General features: G+C 39.6%; 1 protein-coding gene across 4 annotated transcripts in view; it reads right to left on the reverse strand.

The window, feature by feature from the left end:
- The window catches only part of tll1 (tolloid-like 1), a 345,702-nt gene that overhangs the window by 73,422 nt on the left and 258,184 nt on the right, over positions 1-14,096 (reverse strand). For all 4 annotated transcript variants that reach the window (XM_087978135.1, XM_043698500.2, XM_087978181.1 and 1 more), the window contains 2 exons: positions 6,899-7,024; positions 5,250-5,410 (listed from right to left, as the gene is read on the reverse strand). In XM_087978135.1, the coding sequence (XP_087834261.1) occupies positions 5,250-5,410; positions 6,899-7,024 (287 nt within the window). The remainder of the gene's footprint in view (positions 1-5,249; positions 5,411-6,898; positions 7,025-14,096) is intronic.

Consider the following 14,096-nt stretch of genomic DNA (forward strand, 5'->3'; position numbering starts at 1 on the left):
AAAAAAGAGATAGATACACATTCATTTGCAAACACATTCACAAGTACCTCAGACACAGTGTCTGCATTCTGTAGTCTGAAATCAGCCTCCCTCTGTCCATAGTTTTTAGAATGATTTTGCGCCAATTCAACCCTACAAAGATGCCCACAATCACATTACTATTTTCCTGTAATTTTCAAGTGAAATTATTCTCATAGCAGGTTCTATTAACACAGCCTTGAATTGTATGCTTTGGACTTCTCCACAAATGTAATCGGCTATAATCCATATCGATTAAGGTTTCTCTATCTCTGGTGCTTACATATATTTGGAAGTGTTTGAGGGACAGTAACACTCCTGGAGTTCTATTCTCTACAATGCAATGAGACATCAGCAGAGTTTATAATGATCATTCCACAGCTGCATGATTATGTAGAGCGACAGGAAAAAAGGAGCAAACACTGCACCAGGGTCTTGAGAGATTGTGCATATCTACTGAGCTATTAATGAACAACTGTAATAGAAAATACCATGGACACAAAAACAGGTACTTTGGGGCCTAATTATAGTTATACTCCATAAATGTGACAAAACCTACAAGAGAGTGTCTTTTCTGTGTCTGTCCAGTTTCTTTTAGAAACGTCCAATTGGTCTTTCAATGCTTGATTCATTATCTTGGAGTAGAACTGTGCATACCCTTCTGTCACAGGATTTAATTGCCACTTTAAAGGGTTTGTTAAAGTTTGGAGCTGCCTGTCCCAGCTCATTGGTTAGTATGGCTTTCCACTTCTCAAAAGCTGTTTGACGCCTTTCGGACCTACTTTTGCCTATTAGCAATTCTATTAGCAGGACAGCTAAAGTTTCCAAGATCGCAACAGACTTGCTTACTCTATGTGCCTACTTGTTATAAACACAACAGTACAAACATATTTTCATTAACATCACAGGAGTCTACGGTCACCTATTCTATGACAAATTAGGTCATTGTTCTGGAAAGTGTCTCTGACATTTTTGTTCAGAAAAAAGAAAACTTTTCACAGAACTAACTAACACACATCTGCCTTTATTTTAAAATCCAAACTCCAAATCAAAAAAACGTTTTTCATTCACTTCAGAAAAATTTTCTTTGCCAAGTGACTGCAATTATATGCAGTCATTACATTACGAGCATGGTGGACAATGGGGACCTAGTAGATGTGGTGTACCTGGATTTCCAAAAGGCCTTTGACAAAGTGCTGCACAAGAGGCTGTTGTATAAGATAAAGATGCATGGCGCTAGCATGAGTAGAGGATTGGTTGACTAACAGGAAGCAAAGAGTGGGGATAAATGAGTGCCATTCCAGTTGATAATCAATAATTAGTGGTGTGCCTCAGGGATCAGTGTTGGGACCACAATTATTCACAATTTACAGAGATGATTTGGAGTTGGTGATCGATATGCTTATTGATTGAATTTGTGGATGAGCACATCGACCTGGACCCAATATACCGACCACTGCAGCGGACAGCTGGAACTGACAACTGGAAGCGGCAGATACAAATCACTATAAATGCCAGAGGAAAGATCACAGAAGCACTTCACAGGAGGCTCCCAAGCACTGAGGATGTCACCTAGACAGGGGACGAAAGATCTGCAACACAAATTCCCAGCTCGGCGAACAGAACCACAACAACGAGCACCCGAGCTACAAATCTTCTCACAAACTTTGAACTATGCAGAGGACTTGGATGTCCTTGTGCATGAATCACAAAAGATCGGTCTGCAGGTACAACTGACAAATGGAATTTTGTCATTCATTGCTAATGGGATTGAGTTTAAAAACAGGGGGATTGTGTTGCAGTTGTATAGGATGCTGGTGAGGCCAGCCTGGAATACTGTGAGCAGGTTTGGTCTCCTTACTTGAGAAAGGATGTACTGGCACTGGAAGGGATGCAGAGGAAGTTCACTTGGTTGAGTCCGCCGTTGAGGGGGTTGGCTTACAAGGAGAGAGGCCATGAAAAGACGAGCTATGATCTTATTAAATGGTGGAGCAGGCTCGAAGGGCCAGATGGCCAACTCCTGCTCCTAGTTCTTATATTCTTATGGTCTTATGCTATCTAGAAGTCTATCATTGTTTTTAATAGAATCCATTGATTTCCAGAATTATTTGCCTGAACTCCTGCAAGTTGTTACTTCCCTCCTGATATTCAAAAGCCTACTGAAAATACACCGAGTCACCTTTTCTGAATCTTCTACCAACTCATACTGTCTTTTCATGTGCCTTGGGATTTTTTTTGAATAATAATGGCACTATATAAATTAAACTTTTTCCTGTTTTTGGTTCCATCAGATCTCACAGTAGGAAAATAATCAATAATTTTGTATTTTGACAATTTGTAACAGATGTAGTCAGCCTCACTAGTTTGGACGTTCAAGTGTTTTGAAGTTGAGTATCATTTATTTCTAGTCCAACCAACAGTAGAGTTACTTTATTGTGAAAATTCATTACAATTCATTTGGAGAATAATTTTCTTCGTTAATTATGATAGAGGTCTTTGATTTGAAGCTTAATGGCCATTCATTGCTGAGTACTACATGCTTCCCCTGAATAGGTAATTAGTGAAGATCCAAGAATATTCTTCTGATACAGGATTTGAAAGAATCATGTAAGATGTGGATATTTAATGCAAAGAGTTATTTCTTGTAATTCTATTGGTCACATATTTATATTAAGCAGTTATTAAATTATATTATGAATCTTCTGAAGTTTTTCTTGTAATAGTCAACTTCATTGATTTAACAAATGTTTATATTTCAAATATTTTATGTAAAGATTGTTGGAAACAAAAGTAGTAACATAGAAGATGGAAATAGACCAACCCTGATCATGGAGAGTCTTCAAGATCCTAAAAGACAATGCTTATAATAACATAAAAGCAAAATAGTGCCATTCTGGAAAAGGAAATAAAAATAATAAAGTAATGAATTATTAAGTTTAACAGTATCAAAGGAAAGAGAAACAGAGTTAGCTTCTGAAGTTCAACGTGACTTTCTTTCACAACTGAAGGAGGATAGAATTGTTATGGGGTTTGCGATGAAAAGTGGTGGAGAGGAAGGTAAACAAATGGAAGGTCTGAGATTGATGTTCAAGTCTTAGTGGACAATGCAAGGCAAATGTGGGAGAGTCTAGGACCAGAGGGTATAATCATGGTGTAAGGGGTCATACACCATGGAATGTCTTCTCTCAGAGGGTATTGAATTTGTAGAATTCTACACCACAAAGGCCAATAGAAACATTGCCGTTAAGTGTATACAAGGCAAAGACTGAAATAATTCTAATTATCTTGGGAATAAAAGGTGATTGGACAAAGGTAGGAAAGTGAGGTTGAGGATTGTCAGATCTCATTTAATGACAGATCAGACTCAATGGATTGAATAAACTACTGCTGCTTCTACATCTGATGTTCTTATATATAGGGTAGAAGGCAAGAGAGATTAAATGACACAAATGTGATAGAACAAAAGCAAAGGATGTGGTAATGGTTGTAACAAAGAACCAAAGCATCTGTTCAGAATGATTGTAAATGACTAAATGCCAGAATACGTGACAGTTCTGTCCAAACGTAAAAAAAAAATCAAACTGGCATAAGACACATTTTGGTGTATTCACCACCGGAAATTTTCACTCCTTCCACCATTGGTGCACAATGGCAACAGTGTGCATTACCTACAAATTGCAATGCAGCAACACACCAAGGCTCCTTTGACAGTACTTTCCAACCCCATAACAACGAGCACTCAGACGGACAAGCATAGAACACAATTTGGAACACAATTGTCTTCAAGTTCCATTCCAAGCCACAGACCAACCTGACTTTCAAATATTTTGTTCTTCCTCCTCTGTCATTGGGTCAAAATATTGGACCTTTCTTCCAAACTGCACTGAGTGTGCAGCTGTACAACATGGACCACGATGATTTGACAAGACAGTTCACCACCACCACCACTTTTTCAAGGATAATTAATGATGAACAATAAATGCTGACCTAGACAGTAAAACCCACATCCCATGAATGAATAGATAAAAAGAAAGCAACTCAAATTCTACAATCAAATGCATTATGTAGCTAACACTTCTTTTTTAACCAGTGTTTTATTCATAATCAGTGTGCTCAATAACCCTAACACCATTGCAAAATATACTTCCGCCTATAATGCAAATGAATTATTCAGTATATCTACAGAACACATCAAAAATTGATCATCACAGTGAATTATGATTTGACAATCCCAGCAGGGGGACTCACTGGGGATAGAAAAATTGAACCTTTTAAAAAGGCTTGCCAGGCCGACTTAACTTCTACAGTGTGACAATAACTTACATTGGAAGTGGGTGGGGACTCATTGGCTGATACGAGTTGCTGCTAAGTTGGCGTAGGGCTAGAAGGGGCATGAAAGTGGGTGAGCCCTTGGATTGGCAAGTGTTAGCATGGAGGCGCATGTGCAGAACAGAAGTTGAGGGCATGTGTGGGATGTGAATTAAAGGATCCAATGTTTAAGGATGAATTGGGAAGACACTCCAGAGAACCACAACAGAGCTCATAAATAGTGCACCTAAGCCTTTTGCAATGTTTATGGCTGTCTCTTGTATTTAAGGTATCCTGCACCCATCACCCCCATCCCATCTGTCATTTGATGCATTTTCTCAAAATGGGAGTGCAGCAAGCACAGAAATTCCCTAACTCTGCATACCGAACTCAGGCTCTAAAATCCAGGTCCAAAGTGCAATTCCTACAAGCAGATGTCAATTATTTTTTCCCCAGCACTGTTCCTGTTGACCTCACAACAATGTCAAGAGGGATTTAAGTAACAAGTTACGTGGAAATATATTTGATCAGTACCAAGTTTCTGATCAAAAGTGAAGGATAAAAACTTAGAATTGAATTTTCCTGAATGTTATTCAAAATACATATTGGCAGGACTCAGGCACATGTGCTGTTTGTCCCAACTTTCCATATTTTGCTCATTTGCTTGACTAAATATTCCAAATTATCTGAGTCCAGTTAATACATTTCAGAAACAATGCTGTGTGAGACTTGAAGTAATTGGCCACCATATATCGCATAGGACACTATCTACTAGATTGGATATGGTAAGATATTATTTTTGTCAAGTTCTATAAGCAAACCCTGCAATTAAACTTATATATTTAAAATAAAACATCAAATTAATTAGATTTAGCTAAAATTATGAATTTTAATTTTGTGATTTGGTAGCATAGAATACTCACATCATTGCCTTCTAATTCAAAAAATTCAAACTGCATAGAGATTCTGTATTGGGTAGGAGCCACAACTTGCCAAACGCAGTTTTTATTTGGAGGGTATTCTTTAGGCCAGCCTGGTGTGGTGATTGTTCCATTTAGTTTTGATAACAGTCCTCCACAGGCAGCTAAAATTAAAACGGTCAGATTTACGTTATGAACTGGAGATCCTAAGTGACATAATTAGCATAAATGTACAACCTGTTCAAAACATCAAACATGCATGTAAATAGCAGCCTAGTACATCATTAATGATGAAATGGCTAGGCATTCCAAATAATCTTCGACACAAGTCATGATTTCACCTATGATTTGAACGTGGCATTGATTAGCTTAAATGCTTCTGTCGGTACAGAGAGGGACAGAGACACTAATTTTGGATTTCTATAGTAAAGAACCAACATAGTGATGATGGGCAAAATGGCCTCCTTCTGTATTGTATATTTCGGAAATAAACGAAATACTTGGGAGGACACCAAGCTACTTATTGTGAGGGGTTCTGATTAAACTCATTGTTACTACTCCAGATTCTGACATAGAAATTGCTCGAAATCACTGGACTACTAATCAGAGGCATAGGCTAATGCTTGGGGAAATGAGTTTATTCAAATAATTAACCTGGAATAAAGAGCTGGTCGCAATACTGATGACCATGAGACTATCAGTTAACATGAAAATCCAACTGCTCAATAAAGTCTTTCAGGAAAGGAAATCTGCAATCCTTACCTGGTCTGGCCTACATGTGATAGACCTACAGCATTATGGTTGACTCTTAAATGCCTTTTGTAATGTTTATTTGGTTTGAAGGCAATTAGGGATGGACAACAAATGCCGGTCTTGCCAAAAAACTGATATTCCATCAAAGAATAAAAAACATAAATCAAATGTGCTGGATTACTCTCTAATGATTGTTGTTTGACGTTTAGTGGTCTACGTAGTAATTAGCTGCAATGCCCCAGATGAAATTACTCATTAAAACTCTCTCCTCAGGCTCACATTTGAAGAGTGAGCATTTGGGTAAATCACATTCTGTGGTCCGGTCTTACACATTAACTACCTATTCAGCCAGAGGCATATTGCCTGGCAAAATTTACCCTCTATCTCATCATCAGTCACTGCCTTTAGGATGGTACTGTTTAAGGAGTGATAGCTAACATTAAAACAAAACTGGAAAATTGCTAATATATATAACAAAGAGTCATTAAACTAATTAATCTTGTACATACATGGCACTAATAATATAAAGATCAGTTAGTGATTGCGTGATTCTTTTAATGACCTGAACAAAATAATTTGGCTCATAATTTCCCTTATAGTTGCTAGCAATTGCAGTCTAGTATCAACAGAGGGTAATTAAAAATAAGGGGAGCAGACGTTGTGCTAATTCTTATTCCCTTCTGAACAGGAAGATTCTGCCTCAAATGGTCCAGTGGAAATGTGTTGACTACTTGAGCTAAATTAGATGAACTTGAAATGTAATTATGAACCCAGTGTTCCATCACTGGAGAGTCCTAGCATATCTACTTATTCCGAGCTGAAATTTGCTAGTAGCAGAACAATCACATGTGAACGCTGCATGCCTGCAGTTATTTAGTACTTATATTTGTAGCTTTTACCTTCACAACTTTTCTTGTCTGCTGCAAGTTCATAGCCTGGATCACAGGTACACTTATAACTGCCCAAGGTGTTCACACATTGCTGTTCACAGCCTCCATTGTCATGTCTGGAACATTCATCCTCCTCTGTGGAGATGGTAAAGAAATTTTTAAAACATTATTAATTGCTTACTGTACACCTTTGATGTTTTTGGCAAGCTGGTTATATTTTGTTTTGGAATGGAATTCTCTTTTCTGTAAACAATGTCCTTGATAATTGTTTTGGAAACTATAATAAGATTGTTAATGCATTTGAGTGAGGAGATGATTGTCTGTAACTTCTATACTCTCTGTCTTAATCAGTGAATGATTGATATAAATACCATATAAACAATCTAAATGCCTGGGCAAGCTATTTGATCGAAGCATAGAATGACAAAGTATAGAAAATGATCATAAAGCTCATCATGCCTGTGTCAACCTTTTGAAAAACATTCCTAAATACTGTCCGACTCACCTGCTTTTTCCCCAAAAACCTGTGATTTATTTGCTTTCGAGATATATTATTGAATCTGCTTTTATCAGCCTTTCAGGCAGTGCATTCCAAAAGAAAAGTATCAGCACTTTGGCTCTTTTGCCAGACAAGCAGGAGATCACAGACAGGGTGTTTGGGGATCAAGGGGGATTAACGGCAGTGGGTGCAGGTAATCACAGAATGTTAGAATTAAGTTTTATTATCATGTGTACTCAAGTACAGAAGTGAAAAGTGTACAATGTCGCCATTCCTGGCGCTAGCTCAGGTACAAAATCTTAGGTACAAAGTAGAAAAATAAAGAAACAAAGTTAAAAGTTAAACATTACAGTCCCTCTTAGTATAAAGGAGGAAAATAAAGGAAAAAGTTAATAGTTCAACAGTCATTCTGAAATGCTTGGTCTCGTACTCTACATGCGCTCGATCCCCTCCATTTTGGCCCATTCTCCGGGAGCCCTTGGGCTACCTGCTCACCCTGCTGCCACAGATGGGCCTGGAAGAAACACTCTTGTGTCCCTTAATTAAGATTGAACGCAAATATAATGCGGACATTCTTCGAACATGACCATGTTGGAACAGACAAGAGGTCTCCTGAAGATGAGGAATGCTTGAAATGGTCTGATGGTGTTGGGACTTGCAGTATACAGTTCATACTACACATCCTAACATGCTGTGCGCAATGCAAACGGAGCAAGAATCAAGAGGTTATGATTTACTCTGAAGAGCTAGGAATATGGAAGCAGCCTTCCTAAAAAGATGAGGACACAGACCAGGAGAAACATCTGTCTGATCAAACACTGGAGCAACTATCATAACAAGGCAGACATGATTTAATTGACACTCAGATCCAATAGATGAGAAGTTAGTTAGTGATTACTCATTGACTGCAAGTTTGTTGCCTGTCGTAGACTAAGCAGTACATGTCTGTTCCCTGAAATAAATGCAACTTCTATTTATCTATTGTTTACTTTTGATGTTGCTGACTAAAAATAAAAGTTTTGAACTGATTTGAGTCTTAGCAAGTTTTGAGAAGATTTGCAGCTAAGGTTGAGCTTCTGGATATAGGTTTGCTCGCTGAGCTGCAAGGTTCATTTTCAGATGTTTCAACACCATACTAGGTAACATCTTCAGTGAGCCTCCAGATGAAGCACTGCTAATGTTTCCTGCTTTCTATTTATAGGTTTGGGTTTATTGAGTTGGCGGTGTCATTTCCTGTTCTTGTTCACAGGGGGTGGTAAATGCGGTCCAAGTGAATGGGTTTGTTGATAGAGTTTTGGTTGGAATTCTCATGTGTGTCTCTGTTTGGCTTATCCTAGGATGGATGTGTTGTCCTAGTCAAAGTGGTGACCTACCTTATCTGTATGTAAGGATACTAGTGAGAGAGGGTCATGTTGTTTTGTGACTTGTTGATGTTCATGTATCCTGGTGGCTAGTTTTTTCCTTGTTTGTCCAATGTAATGTTTGTTACAGATCTTGCACCATAATTTGTAAATGCTGCCTGTAGAGGGTTTTTAAAGGTCATTAGCTGCTGTTTTAGTGTGTTGGTGGGTTTGTGGGCTACCATGATGCCAAAGGGTCTGAGTAGTCTGACAGTCATTTCTGAGACGTCTTTGATGTAGGGGAGTGTGGCTAGGGTTTCTGGACATGTTTTGTCTGCTTGTTTGGGTTTGTTGCTGAGAAATCGGTGGACTGTGTTAATTGGGTACCCATTCTTTTTGAATACACTGTATAGGTGATACAAGTATCGTAAGTAAATGGTCTACAAATGTAAGTTATTGATCAAAAAAGTTTGGGCAAAGTATTAAAAAAATTGAAAATGTGATCAAAAAGAGCTTTATTTTTGCTATAATTTAGTGACTGTTGCAAACTAAACCTAATAAAGAATTCACGTTATTTGTAGTAGTTTGTAATCATTGAAATTTATCCCTTTAGGGATGATTTGGAAATATTGAAGGTGGTCACATCTCGCAGTTTTCTAAACATGTCTGCTACAAAATCAATCACTATGGTATAAAGTTGAAAGCAAAAAGTAAAATCAGTTTACCGATTAATTTTTTCCTCTGAAGTGCAAAATTGATTGCTCCTGATTTCAAAATTTTCAATCTTGTTCTGAAATCCCTTGCTGCCCCTCCCTATCACTAAGTAGCAGAACTCCCTGACATACAAATCAAAGTGCAAACCTGGTGTCTGCAGCTTGCCAATATTTTATCTCAGCCTATCACCAACTGATGCTGCATAACTACATCCCTACATGTTCGATGGCCACCATCTTCCTCAAATAGTAGTTCATTCAAGTCAGCGTTGGTTAGCTATCATCCCCACCAAATCGCCATGTGGACTGTTGGACCAACTTTTACACCACTTCAACCCTTCAACACTTTGATTTGGAACTCCGGTATACCTATAACCTGTATGTTTTGCCTATGGACAACTGGTGTGCAAATTGCCTTGCAAGTTGCTGCAGGTGTGATGCTGATGGAGCACAGTACTACACAGTGTATGTCCGAGCCAGCCTCTCACTTTGCACTAAAACAGACTGGCAGCATTTCATGCATCTGCATACGATGCAGCTTAAGGCTTAGATTGCTTTCATAGCAGTCACTCATTTTGCACTTGTCAGCATCCGTATACTTCATGTTGTTATCTTAGCACACATTCACTGATTTCAGCAAAGGACTTCCACGCTGCCAGTTTCTGCGTGGGTTACATTACTTTTCAGCACACAGTGTCTTCATTGGTCAGCTACTGGATGCCAACATCTGTAGGCTAGATCACTTCTCAGTGCAGAGGAAGAGGCATGCTGCTTATCATGGTAGTAATCTTAGAACAATCATCAAACATGGCACTGTGTGGCACCATGCTACGTCAACATCACACGTGCAGCAGCTTACAAGGCAAACACAACGCACGTGTTTGAAGCAAATGACCATGAATGAAAGTCAAAGTGGGGTGGAGGGAGACAAGAGTCAGTCAGGGGATAACTATGCAGTCAGTCTATGGGATCATCTTCTGCCAGGGGATGTGGTGGTCTCCTTCAGTCTCCTGAATGTGAAAGAAGTAGGACATTCCTTCCATGACAAGTTGCAGAGATGTGTCTGTGATATGCACACCAGATTGTGTTCCTGACCCTCATCTAGAGTACCTACTGAGTTGAAGATTTCTGAAATGGTCATGCATGCAGGTGAAAGCCTTGCCAGTGTATTGTCTGAGGGTGAAGGTGGAGTGGAGAGTCGCTGGGTCTTTATGTTGAGGTTCGTAAGGTGCTTCTAGTGCCTCCTTGGGAGAAAAGAAGGCATTTGTCAACGAAGAGGGATAAGTGCTTGTGTAAGTTAATGACGAGTTAGCACTAGTGGTAATGGCAGATTAGCACAGCACAAGAAAGTTTACTAAGTTGGTTGGCCATTCCAATCTCCCCATACCTACATGCATGGTCATCCTTTCTATAGGTAATTCAAGAAATCTTGTACTTCTGTGGCATGAGGCGCCTGACTTTTATCACCTCTCACGGTCCCACTATCAGCTTTGCCATCTTGACCTGGTTGTGAGCCTATTTTTCCTGCAATCAGACAAAGGGAGGGTGTGTGCATGATGGAAGTGGATAGAAAAGCAGTTAGTGATGATACAGGAGCAGGAGAGGTGATGAGGAGTCCCCATCAAATGAATAGGAAAGGCAGAAAGAGGACGTAGCTTATAGCTTAGGAGGATGAACTGAGTATAAACTATTGACTAGACATGATGAATATGACAGGGTGAGATTTTGAGTCTGTCAGCCTTGGTGAGATGCATTTGCAGTAGTAGATTTGAAATAAGTGGCGGTCTTGAGTGTGAGGTAGTGAGGAGAAAATGTGGCATTCAAAATTGTGGGACACAGAAGTTCAGTGATCTTCTTCCTTCATTGTTGGACATCACATGGCATGGCACGGCACTGACCGGGAATTGGCCTGGTGTCATGTGATCGTTTTAGAGAAAGGACAATCCACCTCTTCACAATCCTGTCCACCAAGGGCTGCGGGTCCCTGTTTGCAAAGTGGGGACAAAGCGTTCATTTCTTCTGGCCAGAACAGTCAAGCACCACAGTGTGAGAGGTTGCTCCTTGCTCATAGTGTCTGAAGTGGTCTGCAGCTGGATCTTAAATCTGGCACCCGTGACATGAACATCAGAAAGTCCCAGGAATAATGAGCACTTACACCTCCCCTGCTGCACAATTCCTCAAGGAGGTTAAAGAGCCCAGTTGCATAACCAACAAGAAGAACAGAAAATGGAGTGAGGAAAGTCACTCTAAGTTGGGGTGGGGGGGGGGGGGGGGGGGGGGTTGTAATCTGCGCACTGTGAACCTTACTCTATAGGGGTGGCACGGTGGCTCAGAGGTTAGCAATGCTGCCTCACAGACCAGAGTCCCAGGTTCAATTCCAGCCTTGGGCGACTGTCTGTGTGGAGTTTGCACATTCTCCCCTCGTCTGCGTGGGTTTCCTCTGGGTGCTCCAGTTTCCTCCCACAGTCCAAAGATGTGCATGTCAGGTGAATTGGCCATGTTAAATTGCCCATAGTGTTAGGTGCATTAGTCAGGGGGAAATGGGTCTGAGTGGGTTACTCTTCGTACGGTCAGTGTGGACTTGTTGGGCCTAAGGGCCTGTTTCCACACTGTAGGGAATCTAAATCTAAAATATGAACTGCAATTGGGAACATTCCATCCATTTTAACAGGGGCTGACAATGGCAAACTGAATGGTAACTGGCAAAACTATATCCAACTTCTTAAAGCTAAACCTGTAACATTACATTCAATGTCAAATCTATGTTGTGCGTCATCTTGATTATTTCATCTTCATAATTTAAACAAGTCAACCATCATATTTTGGCTCGCTTATGAATTTGACAGCTTGATGCCATTAATATTAAACTTGAACTAACCAAATCAACTGACATGATTTAGTCCCAGTGCTACAACTAAAGTCAATGCTGTATCAAGACATTTTATGTGCTGGTGAAGTAGGCAATATTGAACCTATTCATAACTTCTTCATAAGGATGAGAACTTTGAAAGATTAAAATTCCTTTGGCTTTAGCTTGTATCATTTAGAGAAAAATAAATCCATCAAGATAGGAAACTGCTTCAATAAATGTTTAAGAAATTTGCCATTTTAAAGCTGATTAATTTTATAATCTAAGTGACCCCTTTAAATTTCTAGAGTAGTTTCACCATTTAACCTTAATGCTTTACTTCTGTTGTAAAATTGCTAATTACAGCAGTAACCTTTCACGTGAAATCTTACATGCTGATATTTTTTACATTTTAAAAATTAAAGTGCTGCTCCTCCATGTTTCTTGAATATCTCATTTCACATATTGTCTTAATGGAAATAGCAGACAATCTGCTCTTCAGTGTCTGTTAGTAGGAGACACAAAGATGCAAGGATAAGTGGAAGTGGTACTCTCTTGTTACCAGGAAGTGATTTATCTCCACCAGGGTTTTCACTGTCTTTTTAATGGAGTACTATTCTATCTTATCCTATTTTACTTTGCTCTTAATCCTACAAAAACATAGTTGACTGGTCCTGTTTTTATTTCTAAGTTACTAACTTCTTCCAATTTTGATAATAGGTCAATGACATAACACTGCTTCTCTTCACAGATGCCAGCTGACTGGCTCAATGGATCCAGCACTTACTGTTTGCATTTGAGAGCATCAGCATGTGAAGCCTTTTACTTTTATTGTTCCATGGTCCTGGACATCATACAGTAACCTGCTCAAGTCGGCATTATTTGTGCAGCATCTTACTTGTATTAGGCAACAGACAGACTACTCTTTAGCTTGTCTTCATCATTCCGAAGCAAGAGGTTGCTAAGGCCAATGACAACAATCCCATTGCTGCCTGACAGAGACCAGCAATGAGTGAACCTATTAGCAGCAAGCACAAGAAGAGAGGTCAGCCTGTCAGTGCAGAAGCAGGTCCTCACCACTCCCTTCCATTCTACTTATGGAGTGGCTTTCCTCTGACTGGTCACTCCTGAGAGTAAATTTGGTGAAGCAATTTAGGGACTTCTGAGAGTAGGTTCTCCTTCTGGCCCCTTGCATCTTGAGCATAAGTTAGCATGGATGGCGTGTGAAAATGTATGGGGTAGGAGAGGTGAGGGCTTTTTCTTTTGTTCTTTTCCTTTTTTTAAAAAAAAAGTAGCCCCGAAGAAAATGCCAGTTCCCGAAAGAAATCTTCTGCAATGTTTCTAGTATAACTCCCAAAAGCCTTCCCCAAGGAATAAAAATTACAAAGCTCTGGGCACTTTCATCCATGCTTGGTTTGCAGAGCCAAGAATAGCCCTGACATTATCGCAGAATCATTGAAGAGTCACAACACAAAAGGAGGTCATTCATTCCATTGTGTGGCTTGTCAAGTAAACATCATTGCCTAGTGCCAATCTCTTGCTTTTTACTGTCCCAATGCAAATCATTTTTATCCAAATAATCATCTAATGCCCCTTGAACACGATGACCTCAGTGAAAATTCATGCTTCCGTAAGTATGCTGAGGGAGCACAAAACCTAATATAACACACAAGCACTGGTGCTTTGGGGTGATTATGCACAGTGGTGGCATAGACTTACAGCAAACTTTACTTTGCATCTCTTTGTGCTACATGTGGCCACTTAAGCATTTGATACTGATACTTGAACTTAGAGAAATTACTTCTTC

This window comes from Chiloscyllium plagiosum, unplaced genomic scaffold (genome assembly GCF_037043375.1).
Source record: "Chiloscyllium plagiosum isolate Xiang-an unplaced genomic scaffold, Cpla_swu_hap1 HiC_scaffold_1, whole genome shotgun sequence".
In the NCBI taxonomy this organism is placed as follows: domain Eukaryota; kingdom Metazoa; phylum Chordata; class Chondrichthyes; order Orectolobiformes; family Hemiscylliidae; genus Chiloscyllium; species Chiloscyllium plagiosum.